Source organism: Monomorium pharaonis, chromosome 6, assembly GCF_013373865.1.
Source record: "Monomorium pharaonis isolate MP-MQ-018 chromosome 6, ASM1337386v2, whole genome shotgun sequence".
In the NCBI taxonomy this organism is placed as follows: domain Eukaryota; kingdom Metazoa; phylum Arthropoda; class Insecta; order Hymenoptera; family Formicidae; genus Monomorium; species Monomorium pharaonis.
The window spans coordinates 23,708,292-23,731,282 of NC_050472.1; the positions used below are offsets into that span (position 1 = coordinate 23,708,292).

General features: G+C 36.8%; 1 protein-coding gene across 7 annotated transcripts in view; it reads left to right on the forward strand.

Moving 5' to 3' along the window:
- LOC105829567 (sterile alpha motif domain-containing protein 5-like) overlaps window positions 1-22,991 on the forward strand; it is a 219,147-nt gene that overhangs the window by 32,765 nt on the left and 163,391 nt on the right. Inside the window, exon 2 of one of the 7 annotated variants that reach the window (XM_036288926.1) lies at window positions 16,378-21,197. The exons of the other annotated variants lie outside the window; for them this stretch is intronic. Coding sequence (XP_036144819.1) covers window positions 16,378-16,413 — 36 coding nt within the window. The 3' untranslated portion in view covers window positions 16,414-21,197. Of the gene's footprint in view, window positions 1-16,377; window positions 21,198-22,991 lie in introns of those variants that run through there. 7 annotated transcript variants of the gene reach the window in all.

Consider the following 22,991-nt stretch of genomic DNA (forward strand, 5'->3'; position numbering starts at 1 on the left):
TACCGTAAATGGGGACGCCGTGCCGAGGTGGGCGAAGTAGACGATGACGATGACGACGATGATATCAGGTTTTGCGCGCGTATACGCATTTGCCATCGTCTCCTCTCTCTTGTCCCCATCCTCGATTTCTTCGTCGTCTTCTTTTTCCCTCGTTCGCTGCCCTCTCGAGAGTATTCCTTTCGACTCGTTTCTCACGTTCGTCGTGGGTAGGTCGATCGCAACATCGGCCGATTCGGCCCTCCTTCGTATACCTACTCGTATTCCCGATCTACTTCGCCGTGCAAAAGTGAACGGGGGAACGGGGAGCCGGACTTAAGCCCGTTAAATGGAATTAATAAGCTTTACTATGCATGCACCAGCCCGTGAAATACGATACCGGCTGGCGGGCTCGTTAGGACAACGGGGGAAGGCTTTGTGCCTTCAAGGCTAACCCCTCCTCCCCTATCCCCAATCGGTCGCTCCCTCTCGGTCTCTTCTATCCTTACGCATGCCTACCTTCCTCAATGATGACCGTAATTTCACCTGCATCGCCTATTAACGTTGATGATTACTTTTCTTGTCCACGCTATTAAAATACCTTCTACCTATATACCCGAATGGTCCTGAAGGGATAAAACTTATGGTTGACAACTCACATGAAGTGTTTCGCGATGGACGATAACCCTTTATCAGGATTCAAATATCAAATAACTTGTATATAAGATAGTTAACGAGTCAAATTGTCTCATTACATTTCTTTTCTCTCTCTCTCTCTCTCTCTCTCATTTCTGTCCATTTTATTCTCTTTCAATGCATATGGTTAATTATAATATTTTACTCGTATTGCTTATTAAAGATAATCATTACTTTTCTTAATTTCTTTTATTCGTCGAATTTAAACAACTGTAAGAGATTTATGAAATTTATGTCAACTAGCTTTACTGTAGCGTGGTAAATGAAATATTTCGCAGCAAACGATAATAATCGCTCAACACGCGAAAGTGAAATAATTCGTTGCGTACGCAACTTAGATTGTTTGTGGAAAGACTTTGTGCCTCCAAGAGGCTAAACCTTCCTTACTCTTGTTGGTGTTCTTCTCTTCCATCTTCGCTTATACCCTTCCTTTCTCAATGCGTACAGATGGCCATAATTTCACCTGCATAGCCTATTAACGTTGATAACTACTTTCTTACCTACATTAATTACTTTTCTTATTCTCGTGCAGTCGTGGGGAATGAAATTTACGTTGACTACTTTTATGTGGCGTGGAAAATGGAATATTTTACGGCACGACGATAACAATCAATCACCGCATAAACGTTAGGCATAATCCATGAAATATTTGGCAAGTTATAACAGTATTGAAACTTCGTTAAAAAAGTAGAATGTGTGTATGCGATTTTAGAGTTTCGTCGTTTTTTCGAAGTTTATCTTTTTTTTTACAATAACATATATTTCAACCTCTTCGCAACAACATTCGACATTTTTTTTTTTAAACTTTGATTGACCGTCGGCTGTGACACGATCTCGCGTTGGCAATTAAAAGCCAACACAATAGCGAACCGTGCTCTCCGTAACGTAGCGCTCAATTTATTTACTGTGAAATTTTGTCAAGCCATCAGGACACTCTTTCCCACGTTTCGTTAAGCTCAAATACCCTTGACAAAATCGTATCAATTTCGGGGAAGAAAGGACCCGAAAGCGCTAGTCAAGTAGACGGGAAGCACGCCGGTGATTCGCATTACCGCAAGATTACGGTCCGAGCAAATGTCTTTTGAGTCTAAACCAGCTTAGAAAGTTTTCTCATTCCATAGCGCGGCGTACCGCGGCGAACTTCCTCGGGCTTCCCGACCCGTCCGAGTTTCATTCGCTATGCAGTCGGCGTATTTCAGTTATCCGCGTGACTTCGCCGGTACCACCCGTCAGGCCCGCCGTCGATTGGTGGTGAGAGAGGCCACGCGGATTTTCATGCTACCCTTGGAAAATCCTGGGAGCCGACCGAAGTTCACCCGAATTTACGCAATCCAGCCGCAACGTCGGAACGCCGCCCGGGAGGCCTCCGAAGTTCGGAGTTCGCTCGCGCCCTGCGATTCGAAGTCACGTCGCGATCCCATCTCTCGCCGAGAGACGAATCGTTTTCTGAGCTTTTTGCGCGGCGGCCTTACCTTACCCTCCCATCCCCCCGTCGTACCCCATGCTTTTTATCGTTCCCCTGCGCATTTCTGCGCTCTCCGCTGTTCTCCCGATTGCCCTTTTCCCCTCCTGTGACCTGCCGTCCCCGCCCAGCCGGTAGACTCCACAAAGTTTTTCTTTCTACGGTCCGTCCGTTTGTTCACGTTGCGATTTCTGCCGCGATTTGGCACGTTGCGCAAAGAAACGAAAGAGATGGGCGTATGAAAATATATCGGCTGAAAATAAGATGGTTTCTTGGCGAATGCGAAGTGAATTGTCATCGTGGGGAAAAGGGCAGATCGATAAAGTGGAAGTATTAGCGTTTTCGCGCGCTACCCCACGTGCGTGTGCGACTTTTGGCCGAAATCGTTACATTCGCGAAAAATGTACGTGTGACGAATTCGACGTAGTGTTGCGACATATGTTAGAGTCCTCTTGACGTGTTTTTGTTGTTTCGGACCACAAGGGAGCGTGCGTCGTTTTTGAAACAAGCACTTGCCTGCTGTTTGTTCCGTTTCAATAGGTGACTTTTTAAAATCTTTTTTCACGATGCGCGTATCTTTAGTTTCGCACCGCGAATGAGACATTATTTGGAAATAATTACGTTTTTTCGGACATTAAACATTGCGATATTGCTCTCTAAATGTTCAAAGAACACAGAGACAAAAGTTGTTTCTCTTGTCAGTTTCTCTATTGCATTTTTTATGTAATTCCATAGCCTGTCGATGCTGAACTTTGCTCTAATAATAACGACATAAAATTTAATAAAATGTGAAGCTGTAATTTATAATAGTGAAGCCATAGATTTTGCATAATCTTAATACCTTACTGAACCGCTTATGAATCGGTTAACATGTTTTGCATGAATCGTAATTTAAATGAAAAGAATCTGAATTTACGATTTTTTTTTCTGAAGTCTATTTTTTGGGTTTGTATACATGAATCTCGTTATTTATATGTAACGTATGCATATAAATAATAAGAGCTTTACTCGTTTTTGACACGAAAGCTGTTTAACTTGATAGATTATAAAACATTTGTATAAAAATACGAAATATGGAACAAGTACGCAATAAAGATATGAGAAAAGCATGATAGTATGGCAAAAAAAATTACTGCACTGATTTTTGCCACTGTCTTATTCGTATTATCTAGTTCTACCCTTCGCGAGATTGTATCATTTGCATTTCTAGTACCAATTATATCTTGCTAGTTGTGTCTTGCAATCATGAAATTATTTTCGATACATCTGAATATATCGGCTAAATAATATTATTATTAAGAGACAAAATTATAGAAATTTACTTTTTTTATATTTAAAAACATGTTGCGATAAAAATTAGCAATTATGAAATAAAAGTCATTTATGATATATTTTTATTTTTATGATTATATAATATATTTGTTTTATATAAAATTCAAATTTTTAAGTAATGTTAGTTAATTTTAATTGTATCTGTCTTATACTTTTTTTTAAATTTAATATTACTCATAAGAAGAAATTAAAATGACATAATATAATTACATTAGGAACAGTATTGAGAATTAAAATTTATTTCGACAATGCATTACATATTAATCACTTTGATTTAATTCCAACTTGCAAGAGATACGGCGTTGCATGTAATCAGATCTCTCGTGCATCTTGTGTTTCCATCACAAGGAGAGAGGTATATCGTGACGATGGACCGTTTGCCGAACCCGATAACCCTTTCAGCGAATCGAAAGACATAATCAGTTGTTCGGTGCAGGTGCGGATGAGATACGGAGGTTTTTTTTCTGATGTACCGAATAAGACTTAAAAATCTTTTAACGCAAGACAATGTGACATGCGCGAACCGAGTCGCGTGTTCGAAGCAAGCCGAAGAAGAAAGAAACACGCCGCCACATGCCTACCAATAACAATAACTCGGATTCCGGTTATTTTGCATACTCGAATAATCGGATGCCACCCCCCCCCCTGTGTGTGTGTGTGTGTGTGTTCTCTGTCTTTTCCTCCTCCCCTCCACATTTTCTGTCGGGGTGCTAAGCTTGAAGCCGCTCCGCCCTCACGCATCTCGCTTCGCTTGGCAAGTTACCAGAAATTTATTTGCTTGCCAACGAACTCGTCTAAGTCCATTGATTCCATCTCCGAAACTTCTTCGAGCCTCGAAGAGATTTACCTACCCGCCGTTTACTTGGAGTTGCTTTTGATGTTACTACTATCGACCGGCTTCGCAGCCGGATGACCTTCCAAAGCGAATAGCGCAAGCGATAGTAATCCTATCTTTATCGCGGATATCAATAGCTTCAATGGCTTGATGCTAAACAACTAATGTTGAGCAGATACCAGGATTGCTTGTCTGGAGATTCTAAGGAGGGAGGAAAGTTAGAGCTGTAGAGCCTTCTTGAGCTTTCTTTTTAAACAAAGATATCTTCTTGGAATAGATTTTAATTGTGTGAATCATTGTTTTGAGAATCATTATTACATATTTTATTCTGGTATCTTAGGAATTATTGGATAGGAATCTTCATAGTATTCGATAATTCAATTAATAAAGTACAACAAACAGTAGAAGGGCAAAATTTTATAGCTTTTTGACGCTTAATAAGGTATTTGAACTAAAAATTTCATACAAGCGAAATAATCTTTATCTCTTATGATTTGAGAATTTCTTTTCTTTCAAGCGTAACAGAATAAAATTCCTGTGGTATCGATCGCTGTCATGAGTCCGAGGTGAATCATTTTTTGCGAGTGTCGTGAGTAACGAGGCGGATTATAATTGGACGAAGGTATTATAACGATGTCGTAAAGCTATCAACTGTCGCGGGACGGCAGATCTTTGCACGAACTTTGAAATGAAGTAATTTCAATTCAGCAGTACTTCCTACAATCCTCAAATATTATTTTAAATATGAAAACACTTGTATTTACAAGAATATTTTTAATTACGTAATTCTTTCCCACTGTGATTGATAAATTAGGATTAATGGGCAACACTGTTGAAGTTTTATACAAGGTATTTTTGTTGTTAATCTACCTTAAATGTCGAATAATGACGAATTACTCTTAAACAAACATCCCACGTCACGCTCGGCTTCGTCAAATAAAATAAAAGTGTGTTCGGCCGGCTCGCATCCTCACGTGTAAATGCGCGCTGATGAATGCGAGCAGGCTGCGCCGCACGACATCCTCGTTCCCACGCGATCGCTCGTGCGCGCGACTGAACGCCCGCCGCTAATTACTCTGACAACACTCGCACGAATCGTAATTAAAATTTCGTTTTGTAGCGAGGCGACGCGTAATAGCCGCGGATCCGGTATCGCGGCGTTTTTTAACCGGGCGAATCGCCGCGCGCGCTGCCGCGGCAGCTGCCGACGCGAACTAATTAAGCTCTCGTTTAGCCGCAAACACGGTCGGTGTTTTAAGCGATTACTCGCCGGCCTGACATTTCGTATCTCACGGAATTTCTCGTTATTATCGAGCTTAAAATCCTTCGGCTTTCTCGCGCGGCAAGTTTCGTCGCGTCGCCGTCTCTACGGCGAAGTGGATTCTCTCGAGAGCGTTACGCCTGCTACATTTGGTTCGATAATAATGGACAAGTACCGAGTTTGTCGTAATGTGTTTATAATATGCACGCCTCGGGAGAGTTGCTCGATCGAGCGATATTTAACTATCGTTATATCACGGAACAGGATAAATGGGGGAGTCGCGTTAATGATCTATTACGATAAACCGCTTATTACGGCTCTCCGAAATGGGAATCGATATCCTTCTTTGTCGAGCTTGCAAACTCTCCCGATCCTAAATGTGCTGCTTCGTGTTTCCCGTAGAAATTGCTGAGGCGGAAGGAAAAGATCTTTCGCAAAATAGCTATGTTTACGGTGCGCGGGGGCATTGATGTATTGATACGATTGCGAACCTGAGCTATGTCGCCAACGTTATCTCACAATTTAAAAAAAAAAAAGCGTATTACACAAGAAACAAAGAATAATGTATATTTTTACTTTTTTGATGTTATGGATGAACATACCGACGGCACGTTTTGTCAAATAGAATTACATGAAAAATTAATCTCCATTTTCAGAGAAATTACGATACATCGTTGTAGCATAGCATATTTGGAGAGGTACTGTCGCAGTGTGCAAATGAATGTCACAGTCTGACCCAAAATTCGCCTCTCTTAGCGCGAACGTGCTCATGCAGAATTACCCCCTAAGCTTTCGAAAGGGGGTTTGTATCGTCGGGGGCTTATTATAACGCCGCGTACCATTCTTAAAGTGTCAAAACACAAACTGCAGAGTCTCAATAGAGCGACGAGTCGTAATGAGATTAACGTTTCCGCACACGACGACGAGGATGGCTCTGGGTTTCCGGGGCAGGGGTAGGTCTCTGCGGGTTGGGATACGGGATTCACGCGGGTCTCCGGGCTTTTTGACAACGATAAATAATCGGATCAGGAGCGCGATCGGGGACTTTGTGAGTCATTCCCGTTGGCCGCGTCGGGGACAATCAGGCGTCGGGCCATTGTGTACCGAGTCGTTCCTCCTTCGCTGTATTCTCGCTCCGTTTGATCTCTCGCGCGGGGAAATAATAATGAAGCCGCACGTGTCCCGATCTATCTGTGACTTCAGTCGGTGAATGACGGCACGTCGTCGAAGGGTGCGCTTTCGATTGAAATGACAGACGGCGGTTAGTCTAATTGCACGCGCGTCTATTTATCGCAGGCCAATTTGACGCTCTGCCGGAGTCATTCCCTTTTTCTTTCTGCAAACGTTAAAAAAATGGAAGCGATTATATCGATAAAAGTTGCATGAGTAAAAAATTATCTCAAATAAAAGTTCAGATTAAATTAAATTAAAAATTAAATTTGAACAGCATTATTAATATAAAATTCAACTCGACTCTGTTTTTAGTATTTTTCAAATTATCTTTCAAATTATTTCTCATCTTTGTCAGGAGAATACTGTTGAATACAACGTGAATAATCGTAAGGAAATATTAATGGAGCAAAGTGAATTAAGTAGCGTAGACGCTGCGCTATTAATTGCTACAATCTGATTGTGCGTAATTAATTGCAGCGAGATATTATCTATGGAGGCGTGCATATATATACGTATGTACGGTTTTACACATATAGAGTGTCACGGAACTGTTGTTGCATTATAAATGCCAAGCTTTTTCTCAGGGAAGAACAAACGAGAGAGATGTAAGATTTTCATTAAAGATATATAAGCACTTCCTATTTCCTTTTTTCATATTTTTATATAACCATTTGTCAAAAGCAGAGCGATTAACAATAAAAATAACTGAACAATTTAAACTTTGTATTTAACAATGCTATGATTATACAGGATGTTTTACTAAAAGTGTCACAAGCTAATATTTCTGAAATTGAATGAAATATTAAATTCTTATTTTCCAGTGACATTAGTGATACACTCTGCACAAATACTTTTTCACTTGTTGCTCTGTTATTAATAGAAATTTTAAATTTTGTATTAATGACTATTTAATTTTATATGACATTTAACATTAGGCAAATTAGAAAATCAGATAGTATCCTAAATTTTTTTCCGCTAAGAAAAATTGATGACAATATTATTATTTTAAAAAGTCAGTGCTCGGAGAACGATTATTAAAAAGTCCATTATGCGTGTGATCATCATATATAATTACAGGGAAACGAAATCTTTGAGTTCTAAGGAAATGTAGATCTTATCTCTGTAAATAAATCGTACATTAAAATTGAATGAACGTTTACAACAATGCATTTATTATTTTATTTACAGACACCGCGATTAATCTTAATTAAACGGTGTATTCGCTTATCGATTTTATTAACTCGGTATACACTTTGGCTAAGTGCATTGTTGCTCACGCAGGATTGTTGTGTCTCGTAGACAATAGGCATAGATCGAGTACGAATTATCTATTTGGGTCGTTGCTGGTATGATGACATTTGTGCGATAACTGATGTCGGGCTTTCAATGGATATCAGTGATATCGTTTAGATTTCGTTAAATAGAAACTATTTTGTTTCAGTTGGCAAACTGATATGCGTTCCGTGAGAATATTTATATGAAAGGTTCGAGTTTATAATTAATATGAATAAAAATTTATTTTACTGGTCGAAAAAACTCGCTTACTCAATGGAATTTGTTTGAATTCGATAATCGATACAATTTATTTTACACAAATCTTTTTTTAACATATGCAGTGCATCTCAAGAGCATTCTTTGAAATTGTAAAACTAGAAATCTCTTCGAGATCGGCTGATGTGCAGGAAGATTGTGCCTGTCGTCATCATCCCGTCGTCTTTATTAAGTATAGCAGCCATCGACAGAACGATTTATCTTCACCTACCGTCGCTACTCACGCACGGCGTGTGTCACGTGCTACATAAATGTCATCGTAGTAACGGCATTGTCGTCGAATCTCTACCGATGTCTCATAAAATGTGCCACGGGGCTTTCGGCTGTGTTTAAAAAAAAGCTGTACGTCCGTCGCATTGTGCGAAATAGTCGCGGCTTGCGGGATCCGCTATCGCGATCACGTGCTTGACGCGGTCGTGGTACAGCGACGGGAGAATCCGCGGGAGGTAGAGGTAGGAAACCGGTTGTGCCAAAGGGTCGACGAGGAGGGAAGAGAGGGGGCGCGGTACGAGGTTATATGGGGTGTCGTCGAATCGTCGTGTCAGTGCTGCGTGTTTTAATTTGACGTCACTCAGCGCGTCAGTTCCATCTGGTGTTGCGAGGACTCTCCTCGTCTCGTCCAGGACACGCCAGTCACCAGGATTTAATATCAAACCACCCCGGTCGTTCTCGCTAGCATGAGCGCTCTTTCTGTTACCCTCTCCCCGCCGCTCTACTCCCGCGGGGTATCCCTTCGAAGACCTCGACGATGGATTTTCCACTCGTGCGAACTGATGACGCGTTAGTCACTATCGCCCGGTAAATCGATGCGCATAATCGCTTATCCGTAATGGAGCGATATCGCTTGTGATAAGACACGATAATGCCTTTCCACTATATTTCCCTCCTGTCTTAGTGTCATCGTGATCTCTATTTATGAGCATGGCAACGACGCTGTACTCGTAAGCTCCTAAATACTAGGGGAAGGGAAGTTTAATTAGAAGATACTGTCCATTAATTAAGATTGTATCAAGTAATTTTATTGGAGGTTATACAAAATCTTATCAACAGAATTATAAGCATCCTACTCTTTTAATTAGTTTGTCATGTCAGCGCGCATTCTTTTAAGAAATTAAAAAAAAAACGATATGATCTCCTTCGTGAAAAGTTTTGCCGATATCCACGATATACCTAGGGCTAGGGAAATATTTTATATGTAGGGTGATATAAAATATTTAAATTAGTTTTGCAAATTAGACTGTCTCTATAAATTCGTTCACAATTGCGTCAGTCACAATTTCTGGAGATGGTACGTTTCTTAAATTGTTGTTTGCAAAAATAAATTATCTCTTTAGTAAAGCTATTATAAAAAGTAGCCTTAGAATCTTCATTCGGCGATAGAAGGATAAAATATTGATAAACCGGTTTCGTCGAGGCGAACGATCGTTCGAATTTTGAAAAAGGAAGCTGACGCCGGACACGCGGGTAGCGTGTCAGTTGCACGTTTCGATCCAATCACAATCTCTCGTACGTGCTGTACGATCCCTTCACGCTCACGTCTACGGTCGAATTGGCCTAAATGCTCGCATCTCGCTCCTCTCGCGTGAAAGGACACGCGCGAATCGAACGCGGCGCCGTGATACGCAGTGTCGTGACCGAGTTGACGCGCCATCGTTTGCCATCGTGCTTTTTTTTTATTTACCGGCGCGTTCTATTTTCGACTACGCGGCATTTTTTGCTTTGCCATCACCGGACGTCCAGAAATGTCTCGTGTGGCAGTAACCCGTCAGCTGTTCCGTTTTATCTCGGGAAACGTGGAATGCCAAAGAGAAAGAAAATAGAGACAGAAAAGAGAGACAGAGAGGAGAGGCGAGATTATTATTTATAACGTAGTTAAGCCAAATTTACCGGTCTCTAAAGTTTTGCCTCGAGGCAACCAATCCCATAATGTCCAAGTTGTCGTAGCGCATCCGTTGTCGTCGTCTTTCCTTCCAGTTACACTGTATCTTCTTAGCTGTACTGGGAGATGCGTAACGCGAGGCTTCTGAGAAAGTAAAGGCAGTAGCTCGAGAGTGGCTTTTGCTCCTCGATAGAGGTATAAAGGTACGCCACGGTGTATCTGCAAGCTGCTGTGCGGTCCCAAGTCTTTTCGCAAAAGACGTGTACGCGTGTGCGTCGCCGTACTGCGCTAAAGTAATGCGCTCCCGTTCCGTCGACTTGCCAGCCTGCTAAGACGCTCTTTAAAACCATAAAGCGCTGTATGTGTGCGCTAAACATACTGTCACCGACGATGTAATCTCGGCTGCGTTATTATGAAAGCACGCGATAATATGAAAGGCAGCTGGTATTCCGCAATTACCTTCAAACGCGAAAGTTTAGAAAATAAACGTAATCTCTTGTCTTTATAGTCTTTTTGAAGGATTTATATTTAGAATAAGGATTTATAGTGAGATAATCTGAATTAATTTTTGGGATGCATATCGTTGATGTCCTTCGAAAAATTAACAATTATTTTACATCAGGAGGAGGTGTGCGCGGAATTAAAAAATGATTGCAACATCTCGTTTTAAATTAGGCCGTTTTAAATTATTCCCGTTACCCTCGAAAGTGGAATTGGATCTCGCACATAGGTGAGCTTAATTCGCGTGGAAACGAACCACCTCATTTATCGCGCCGTAATTACTGCGCGAAATAACGCTACCGTTTCGTTCACTATGACTACGGGCGTGACAGTTTCGACGTATTCGTAGCGAACACGCGCATAAAATCGACCCGTAAAAATCTCCAAGTCTGATGCTTCAAGCTCGGATTGTGCTCACCTTCGAGTGGCGTACCTTTCCGGCGTTATGTATGTACATGTGAACCAATATATCGAGCCCGCGTGTTCGAACCGGCAACGGGACACCGCGGGATGCGCCCTTACGCGATGGCGCGGGCTGGTCCATAAAATGTGGGTGGCAAACGAGTAACGGACAGGAGGGGATGGCCAAGGGAAACCGGACGGCCGTAACGAATGAAGTGTGCCGCTGTAAAAATGCGGTTTTATAGAAGCAGCCGCACATAACGTTCAAGTAACCGAGACGATGAACCATCCTGAGAGAAGCGGAAGACCGAGTGTGGCGGACGAGCGGGTAAGACACGCTCGCTAAGGAGATTCCGATGAGGGCATGGACAGAGGATTGGGTCGGGAGGGATGGGAGACACACACTCGCGAGTGGGTGCGCCCGTAAAAAGGAACATCATACACGCGCCTACACGTCGTAATATCTGGCTCTCGTGCGTCCGTACGCTTGGCCGAGCTCTTTTTATTCCGTCAAGCTTATCCTCGGCGCGTCTTATATCTGACTCTTCGTCTTCTTTGCTCTTCTATCCCTGGTTGTTTGTAATCTCCTCTTTCCTTCTCTTTTTCGCCACGCGGCCTTTTTTACCGCATCTTGGTTCTGTAAATCTTCCATAAAGCTCCGACGACAGATCGAATATCCTCAGCGTCGCGATTTCGCCGGGCGACATCGATCACGATACCTCGGAAACGAAGTAAGTGGCCGATCGCCACGTCACGATATACCATGATGTTGTTCAATTCGAATACGCGATGAAAACTCCGAAATGGCAATTCTTTTGGATAGGCAAGCGCCTGGAGGTAAAGCATGTTTATGACGGCATCTTAAAGTCGGTAAACGTATGTGAAAATAAATTTATCCGTTAGATTGGAAATAGTCAAAGGTTCGGGTAACAAGTCCCCTCCCTCTCCCCCCCTCTCTCTCTCTCTCTCTCTCTCTGTGTGTGTGTGTGTGTCCACCTTTATGCACGACAATTGCTTTCGCGCGAACAACCAAAGAGAGGCAGGCAATCGTTGTTGAGAAAACATCAACTGTTATCGTTGCACCGCCGGCTATTATTATTCCCCTGATATCGGGTGGAATTTATCTTGCGCGAATGAAAAGGCGCGCACAATGAGAAGTGAGCTTTCCTATTGCTCGTTGAAACGATGAATATAAAGTAATTATACAGCAGAATCGTGATTTAGAAACTATTAATCAAAATATTGTAATATTTAATATTTAATTTAATGTTTATTCTTGTATTTATTCCTGTATGTTTTGTATTTATTCAGTTATAATTTTACGATTTGAGATATATAAAATGTCTTAATGTCGACTTTATAAATTAATATTTGCGACAATACTATATAAATATTTTTTTTTATTTTGTAAGTTAAAAATGTTAAAATGTTACAAACACGATTTACAGCTGTAATTAACAACACTCAAATACTTTGTATGGAGCAATTTGTTACAAATTAACAAACTTGATATAATTTGTAAAAGAATGTGAGATATACTTTATGTTTAGCGTTAGCTTTATAAAAACGACTAATTAGAAGATGTATCAGATAAGCCGCTTAGAAATAAATAACATTACAGAATATTTTAAACGTGATATAAAGTTCACAGACATTTTATATATAATGCATTTTTTATGAAAAAATATTCTTTGCTCTTCTTATTTATATCTACTTTATTTAAATCATATTGTTTTAAAGTGACATAGACAGCTATGTTTTGAGAATTATATAATTTTATTTTAAAAATATTATAACATTATTTAAAGTAGGAAAAGAAAGGACAAGAAAATAAAGAGAGATGCGTACAATAAAAATTGCAATTTATTATTAAAAATGTATAAAAAGATATATTTAAAATTTATATTCATATATATATATATATATATATATATATATATATATATTCATATATATTTTTACATTCAAATAACAAATGTTATTATAATAAGAGTAGCTGTTTTAAAGTAAAAAAATTTTGAAAAACAAACTGTTTATTATAATCTACCATGTTTATTTTTTTATTTACATAAAGCTCAGTATATTTTCGGTATCTCCCATATACCTCTTTTCGAACAGTTGCTCCAGTCGTGTCTTGTTCAGCAATTGACACCGTCGGGATGACGTTATCGACATGCGAGCTCGCGTTGTTGCTTCGTGAGAATAGACAAACCCTGTAAATAATTCAACTAGCTCCGTAAAGGGATTTTGTCGCGGTTTCGGATTTCGTCCATAGATCCTCGTGCACAAATCTTAAAGTGGGCCATTCTAGAATTGCGGATGTCTACATTTGCACTGTGCGAATAATTATACGATTGATACACTGAGAAAAAAAGTTGTTGATTTGACTAAATTTTTCAACTAATTAAATTTCTTTAATTCAACTATTTGTGTATTTCAGTTAAATATATAAATAATTAAATTGAAGTTTAAGTATTTTACGTATTTAAATTAATTTCATAAATACTTGAACTGAAGAAATTTAATATAGTTGAAAAATTTAGTCAAATTAACTTTTTTTTTCAGTGTAGTATCGTGATTATTCAGATCTGACACACATATATATGTGTAGCAGGCTAATTTTAATAGTTTTTAATAATAACAATATATAATATTGTAATATTTAATTATGTGTATGTGTAGCATATATATATATATATATATATATATATAATTTCTAATTAGTTAATTATTAATGTTAACATAACTAATTTTCCTTAATGTAAGGAGATGTCATTAAATATGTCATACAATTTTTATTACTATGAATAATTTTGGCGTGAATTTTGTGGCAAGCGCGCTTACATGTGTGATTTAATGTGTGCTTCCTCACATATCACTAATAATACAGAATTTATCTGTATTTCAATGTTACATGGTTTCTGAAATGGGCGACTTGTTGCTATGAATAACGTTAGCTACAGTTATATATCTACATTAGTGGATATATTTGAATGTAGTTAAATTTGAATACAATTGTGTGTGTGTGTGTGTGTGTGTGTGTGTGTGTGTGTGTGTGTGTAAAAAGTTAATAAAGAATGTTTTTAAATACGTACGCTTGATAATTCATTTGGTAATTAAATTAGAGGAAGAGAAAGAGAACACGTTTAAGTAATCAAATTAAACAATTATTTTAGAAAACATATTAAATTTTAATGATGAGCTACTATATATATATATATATATATATATATATATTTCATAATTTTATAATATCCTAATATACATATATACGAGTAATATGTATAATTACATTCAAATAATTGCTGCAGCAAATTATAGTTGCTATTATAGATCTATTAGTGCTTATGCATTCAGTAATAAGATTGTTCATGTATGTGTAATATTTATCATCGGATCAGTGCAACTTCCGGGCGTTTCCTCTGACCTGCAATATCGAATGTCTGCTTGTATTGACATAATCGCAAATCGATTGCAAACTGGTCGCGCGAATAACAGAGGAACGGACGAGCACTTTGCGTGCTACGTGAGACACGTTTGTTGCAACATGTGTTACTTGCAGCTCGTAGACATTGGTCGTACGTTAGTAACTGTTCGTGCAAACATGCGTATAATTACGCGTTCAGCTAGAATTTGAATAACCTGCTTTCGCCTGGTCACACATAGCCACGAATCTCCACGTAATGAGACGTGTGGCGCACACACAGAGTAGATGGTAGCGCCATGCAATTAATCGCAATACCTATTAACATAGGTTTCAATGCACTCATTTGAGGATATTAAGATATCTTAGTCGGCTTATATATCATATCAGCAATATTTTATACGTGCGAGTTACTTAGAATAACATTATATGATTTTTTAATTAAGATTTTCTATTTGAATTAAGAAAAAAAAGGGAATATAGAGACAGTATTGGAAAACTGAGTTTTAGAAGACCGTTTTATTTTTAGAAACTTATATCTTATTTAAATTTTAAATATTATTAGATGTGCGTGATATAATTACAATTATTAAATGTGAGAATAATGATGTAAATATCTAGAAACTTTGAGGATTAGTATGCTAGTTGTCAGCCCGTTATGGCGCTTAGATGGCACTAGTTTTCAAGTAACATTGTCATCAAGAAAACAAATTGCCGAAGTTAGAAGTTGTTTGGTAAATAAATTATCAACTTTAGCAAATGTAGGAAAGTTAGTTGTATGTGTGTGTTTGTGGGCATATGCTAGATATTATATATATACTCTTGATACAATGAACTCAGAAGTTCTCGATCTAACTGTATCTACTTTCATTAGTAATATTTCATATTTATAGCTCGTAGCATGAAGGAGTTATACATTATTGAACATTTTTCTGCATTTCTTTGCCAATGTATTTTTTATTTTATATATGTATGTTTTTTTTACTTTGTATATGACTAGAATTTTTAAATTGAAAACAGTTGATAAGACTTTAATAATTTAAATAATATATTATGGAAAAAATTGCCAATAAAGCCAATTACTGGATATTCGTGTGTAAGAACTTTATTTAAGATCATCTTTATTAAGATAAACGCGTTGCAACGCGAACGCAATTGAAAATATGTACATCGAGTACATACGTTTTTATAATTTTTAGTATTGATAAGTGTAATTTGTAAATTATGTTTTTACTACAAATACTTTAATTTCTTATTTTTATAATGACAGTAAGATATACAATGCCATAATTTTTTTAAATATATATAATGTGTCCAAGTTTTGAAGTTTAAATTAATCAATCAACTCCATGTAAAATATAGATATCACGTATGAGATTATTGCAACATCGTGATGTTATCGGCGTGAAACGGATTTCAATTATTCGTTTCGAAAGCCTAAATGTCGATATATCGTTTCGAAAAGATTTTATAAATATTTTACAAATAATGACAACTATGTACTGGTCAATTACAGTGAGCTTAGCTCTATGTATGCGGAAGAAAGTTGATTCAGTGCGAATTATTTATTGCAGTCATTATAAATATGCACGTACGTCACAGCAACCGGTATTTAGATTTATGTGTTGCTATAGTGTGTATGCGAGAATTTATCAAGAGAATTGCCGCACTTGTTTCAGCATTTAATTTTTTCAATAAAAGAAGTACCAATCGTTATGATTTGAATAGAATTTATGAATGCTTAGAAATATTTTGTCTTTCAATCGTGAAAACTAGAGAGATATTTTATATTTATAGCATTGATATATAAAGTAAATGTAATTTTATAATTTGTTGAAATATAATATTAATAAACTATAATTCCTATATATATTTTTTGTTTCAGGTAAGTTTCTTCATGCAAGTGATTATTGCACTTTGACATATTGGTGAGTGATATAAAAAACATTTTAAACATTTTAGATATAGCATTTTCTCTTTTTAATTTTTAGTACAGAGTAAAAAATTTAATGGAAAGAGAGATAATTTTTTTTTGTATTATCGACATATAGTTTGCAGTTTCTTTTATGCAGCGATTTTAATTATAAGTTAAGTCTTACCATATAAATATTTATTTTACATTTAATAAGTCTCCACATTGCGGTATTAAAAATATAAGTTAAACTGTATATATAAAATTTGCGAGGACCTGATGTTTTCGTGATGTCGGAGAAAGTGCAAGAGAGTGGGCGTTTGCATGAAGTCAATCGAGCGAAATCTATTATACGACGTCATTCGACACGCTCGATTTCGATAGGATAGCGAACTATGTGTAACTCGTATGATGCAACAATTGCTGAAGGCAAAAGGCGGGCTACATTTATGAGATTATATTTTTGAATTGCTTTTTTAAAAATTTTGCTTAAGAATTGGTACTACTAGTTTCAGAAACAGGAAATCGACACAATCTTTTTTACATTTATATTTATCTTTTTTCTGTTAAAGAACTTAATTGAAATCAATTTTATGAAACGGTTTAATAAGCGGATTTTGAGAATTAATTTGATATTTATTATGTTATGCATGAAACAATTATTAAAAAATTTACAATTTAAAGCATTAATATTAAAAAGATATCGGAAGAACTCGTGCGAGGGTAAACGGAACTCCTATTAATTTTGAAAAATTAATGCAAAATTTTTATTTTGGAATTTCGCACATTTTACGGGAGTTCCGTTTGCCCCCAAATGAGTTCTTTCAGTGTCTCTTAATGCTCGAAGCGCTAAATTCAAAATTGACAAAGTTGCGACTACTCAAAGTTTCAAAAATTAAATTTTCAAACTTTGAGTGGCCGCAACTTTGTCAATTTTGACTTTAGCGCTTCGAGTAGCAAGAGACATTGAAAGAACTCGTTCGGAGACAAACAAAACTCTCGTAAAAAAATGAAAATTTTGAAAAAAATTTTTGTATTAATTTTTAAAAATTAATAGAAGTTTTATTTGCACCCGCACGAGTTCTTTCGATGTCTCTTAATGCTTAAAACATTAAAATTTTCTATGTAAAATAAAGATTTATTTTTTAATAGATTATTAAATTTTTATACTTTATATTAAATTTTACATAAATGGATATATATTTAAATAAATAATTATTAAAACTGAAAAGAATTATTAAATTATTGATGCGTAACAATGAAAATTATTAATAATAATATTCGTATCTCACAATTAGAATATGAGTAACAATATTTCTATTTTGAAAAGCCTTCTCAATTAAACGTTATTAATAATTATTTTAGACGATGCTAATTAGTTCGTAAAATAAAGCCCACCACATATGTCATACACAAAACAAAACGCATTATGTACGATAACAGCTTATTTATTGAAGCGTAAGAAACAGCATATTTCGCTTTATTATATTTTATAAAATATTTAATATTTTGAAATTAGAACAATTCACAATTCATGACTGAAGACGTGCATGGCCTTGATATTATCACAGCATAAAGAACATTGTATTCGTGTGCAAGATCGTTGTGCTACTATTTATATGATGAAGCTCGAGCTAGCAAGTTGTCGCACGAGCCATTCTGTGTATTGTGTATTGTACCTCGAAACGCGGTCGTGACAAGTATTAGAACGTACTAAATGCACACTTTACGATTAAATTAGAGTAAGTGATTGTTAGAGCCCATATACAATAAACGGGAAACAGAAAATAAAAAGAGATCGTTTAATATGTTAAGTAAAGAACTTCATGCTTTTGTTGCTCAACATATTAAACTGTTACATAATACTATTTGACGTCTAATTATTTCAATACGTTAAATATTTTATCATTATGACATCAGTTTATGTTGATGAAATTGATTTGTTTATGAGCTTTGGTATTTGTTAAGCGCGTGCGCGCACACACACAAAATTATGTTATTCGTATGACGAGGTAGAGCTAGAGTTGGCAGCATTTTTATGTGTCACATTATCAAAACATAGATCTTGTCGAATGCTAAAAGATAGCAAACGCGATTATTTCCTATGTGTAATTATACTATAACACGCACAATCGATGAATTCTTGCAATGTCTATTTATATTGCCTCGTGGTTAACATTTAGAAATTAGAAAAAATGCATTAACTATTTAAGCAAATATTTTTCACGAATTATTTGTTCACAGAATCGAATAAAAGATGGCAATTACAAATTATTATTTTATCGTAATATCTATGCATTTAATAATAATTTTTTCATCGATTAGATTTAAGTGTATATCACAATGCACTTAGAAGTTTTCATTTATCAAAACGTAATTTGATTATCACTTTTGAGATAAAAGCACGGAAATACGTTCAAACCGAGTAATAATAGAAAATGTTTATTAGTAATATACCTCATGTATACCTCATTGAATTTACACGAAATATATTGCAACTTTGTTATTGCACTGTATTAGTGGTGTCGAGATGGCACTGGGATACGTTTAATTATCTCAATTAAATCCTTATTATTATGTTTGTTAATCGTGCATGGCATAAATTCGACATTTATACATCGTGATTCACTATTCACGTATTATTTCCATTTTTACTGTTCCTTGAAACTTTTGTATTGATTCGAGTTAGTTGATATTATCGCTTATTATTATACATACTTATTATCATCATCATTATCTGCAGATATTACAGATAATCTGTAAATACGAATTTATTATTAATACGCACGAGGATACAGAATGGGAAGTGAATTTTTAAATTTAACTCGATATTCGTGCAGTCGAAAAATTAACTGAGCAATCCACGCTACGAAATAATATAAATTTCTCGCTCAACTGAGGCGTTAAACCAGTTTTCACGCCTGAAACGAGCTTTAATTAAAGAGCGCCCGCCGTAAATGCAGCTACATCATATTTTTTTGAATGCGCCTTCGGGTATCACGTATTACGTAACTTGCAATCCAGTTTATTTCGTTCGCGAGAAGTGCCGGTCGGTAGGTATACTCCTCTATTTGCGCGAGAAACGGGAGTGGCGGTTCGTCGAGAGGGCTTATCGCGCGAGAGGGCGAATCTAGCCGCCACGGCTCTTAGGGTTCTCGAAAAACGATGAGCTGTCGAAAAAGCGTGACCGGTTCGTTACGCGGATTATTGCGCCGCTGCATCATCTCTTCCACTCGAACGCGTCGAGCTTTATTGTCGGCAACTGTCTTTTCACTCGCTGCGCCTTGCCGGGGCGCACGTTGCTTTGCCGCGGCTCGTTGTCTTCTTTTAATTTTTACGTCATGCATCAACGCCAGATACTCGGCCATCAGCCTGAGCTGTTGCTTGATTCTGTCGTTGTTACTTCTTCTGCCGGTGGACGCCGCTCGGGCCCGTTCGCCTACTCGTGCGCCTCTTCACGCCACCGGATGGACCGGCCAGTCTGCCTGCATGCCATCCTAATAACGGGACTCGCCGAGGGCTAACGACACACGATTCTGGATTCATTGCTGGCGTATCGCGAACTGATCCGCAGCGGCGTTCACTGTAGAACTGCAACTTTTATCATTATATCAATTAATATGCTATACTCGCGAAACCTTGCTATCTGAGCTATTGTGAGTGTGCATTCTAAAACTCATAAGTGCATGTGAAAAAAATTTCTTTTATGTATTTGTTTAAATATTACACTTTTCTTCGTTAATTTTTTTTATTCCATTATTTATTTATTTTATAATTAGAATTATTTTGAGGAAATTTGGTTTAGAATCCTTATTTAACGATTACATCATTAGATAGGAATAATCAAGAGACATACGTAGAAATTCAATCAATGGTACGGTACCAGTATGCTAGTTGTAATTAGCATTGCTTCTAATCGGGACAGTCTATTCCAATTCGTGTTATTATACGTTGGTACAGTGTGAACAGGTTTGTTGTTACGACCGCGTAATTAGTGAATTGTAGAACGTACAATCAGTCAAAGTTTATATGGTTTATGAAAGGATCGTGATATAAAGGACTATAAAGGACTACAAAGGAGAGTCATTCTACCATAGAAATGAGATTATACATGAAAACACAATATAAAATATAAGCATTAGAAAGAAAAGAGCATAAAATGAAAAGCGAGATAAATTATTTAGACAAACATGTCTTTTTATTAGAAATTTTATTGTATAATAAAAACACTGCATTTGTTTAAAAAATTATAAAAGAGGTTATAACAAACACTTTCAAATTTTGATTTTTTTTTACTTTGTAAGGAGAATTAAATACTCTGCTTTTATTTCTTGTTAGAAAGAAATTCTTTATTTGACAATATTAATAAAAATATATAAAGTTCTATACAATCACATAAGGCATATGAACGGCATTACATTGATGAAAAATTAATGACATTAAAATGAATATATTTATTGCTATTTATTGCGATATTTGCTAAGCTAATCCTTGACGTCGTTTAACCGTTTAAATTATCGTTCGGTCGAAAGAGGCGGATAGAGAAAAGAGCTGGCGAAGGAAATTTCAAGCAATTTCTGTCGAGAAACGAGGTAATCGCGTTATTGGCCGTTGAAAGGGACGTCGGGAGCGACAACGAAAACGATGGTGTCGACGAAGATGACGGCACGGCTCGACGGACCGCCGAGAAACTCATTAGACGCATCATGCTTCGTGGACGCCGGGAATAATGCAGTGGCACCGCGACTGGTTTTTGTTAACCTGCCTTGGCACTTAAATAATGGAAAATAAAACGACAATGTGGCCTGAGAGAACCCATAAAATACTCCTCTCGGTTTGAAGAGAGTCCTGCATCCCGTCTTCTCTCATTCATCTCTCTGTTTCCTCTTCTGCTGTTTCTGTCTCGCTTCTTCAGCCACAGCCGCTCTGTTCACATCTCTATTCACTTCCTCTCACACTTGGCTTTCCGAAGAAGCCTACTCTACCCGCTGACCGGCCACGCGGGTGGCACTGCGGTCTCCCAATGGCTCTCGACCGCAAACTGATACGGAATCGACGGTCACTTTCGTTTTCGCAAGATTATATCGACATCGAAGAGCGCACCATCGAATGCATCAAACTAACATAGAAACTTCGATTAGTTTGACGTCTTAGGCGAGAACGCAAAGCCTACGGCAACTTACTCCATTATTTGTCAATTTCAACTTTTTGTTAGCTAAGAGATAAAAGCGAGATAAATTATTTAGACGAAACAGATTATATTCTGTTTTTCCTATGCAATTTTATCCACACGCATTTTGCTACCTTAATTTTTCCAAATATTCACAATTTTTGTTAGATGCTCGAATTTATTTAATGCGACAAAATATGCCTAATTTTATCGAACAATATCATCTGTTCTCTCTTATTATTATCTTTCAATGATATTTTGTTCAGTTCACCGAATTTGAACGCGAACGAAATTGGATACGTCGTCGCATATTGCATCAGGTTCTTGCCGGTGTGAAATTTAGCTTCGACGACACAATGGTCCATGATCTTTAGTACCTTCCATTTTTATAGGATATAGAATATCCATCTCCCTCCCCTTTTTCTTCTTTCTCTCTCTCTCTCTCTCTCTCTCTCTCTCTCTCTCCCTGTTTTTCTCTCTTTCTTTTTACAATAGTAGCCCATCTATAGATTCGCCGCTGCGTGAAATGCGAACGTAAACGATCGTTATGTGGGCCTATGCGTTTTGCCGTTTCCTGAGTTTTCCCGAATGTCCACCGATTCTTTTTTTTTCTCGGCCATCCATCTTTCCAGTATCATCAGGATACTCGATTGGTTCGTTTTCCACTGGGCTTAAAACTTTTCTCTTTAATTCCTCCCTTTTCCTGTATTAATACAATTTTATTACGACTTTTTCATGTGATATTAATACTCCACATACTTTGTTTTATACTTTGTTTTATTTTTTTTATATTTTACAATTTTTATTCTTATATTAAATCAACTACATGTTGATATATAAATAAATTCCAAATAATTTTATTGGTTTTTTATTGTGCACGAATTAAAAAAATTAAAAAGAAACCTTTTCTCTTTTTTTTTCTGAAAAAGTAAATTTTACATGGGACGAAAAAATGGTAAAATAAATGATAAAGTGACATTTTCGGGAACAGAACGAAGATAATTGGATGGCTGGATGAACCATATGCTATGTTGTTAGAGATGGCCTTGTCACATAAAACGTGCGACACAAATTGATTCTGTGTTGAATGGTGACAGAAAATCGAATTCTCGAAAAGTGGAAATATGGCCTTTTTGACATAACTGAATTAATTCTTTTACTATGTTAGAGTCAAATTTGAAACTAGTGGAAATACTAAATTTATATAAAAAAGTGTTCGTTTATTGGTTACAAAGTAGTGAAATATGTCGACATTAAAAAATTTATTTGTATTATAAGATAAAAAATATATTGATTAATTAATTGATATTAATTAATTGATATAAAAAAATTGAAATGTAATACCTACCTTTTACTCTGAGAACAAAGTCAAAAGTATTACATTCCATGTTAATAATATTTATCCATTTTTTAATAA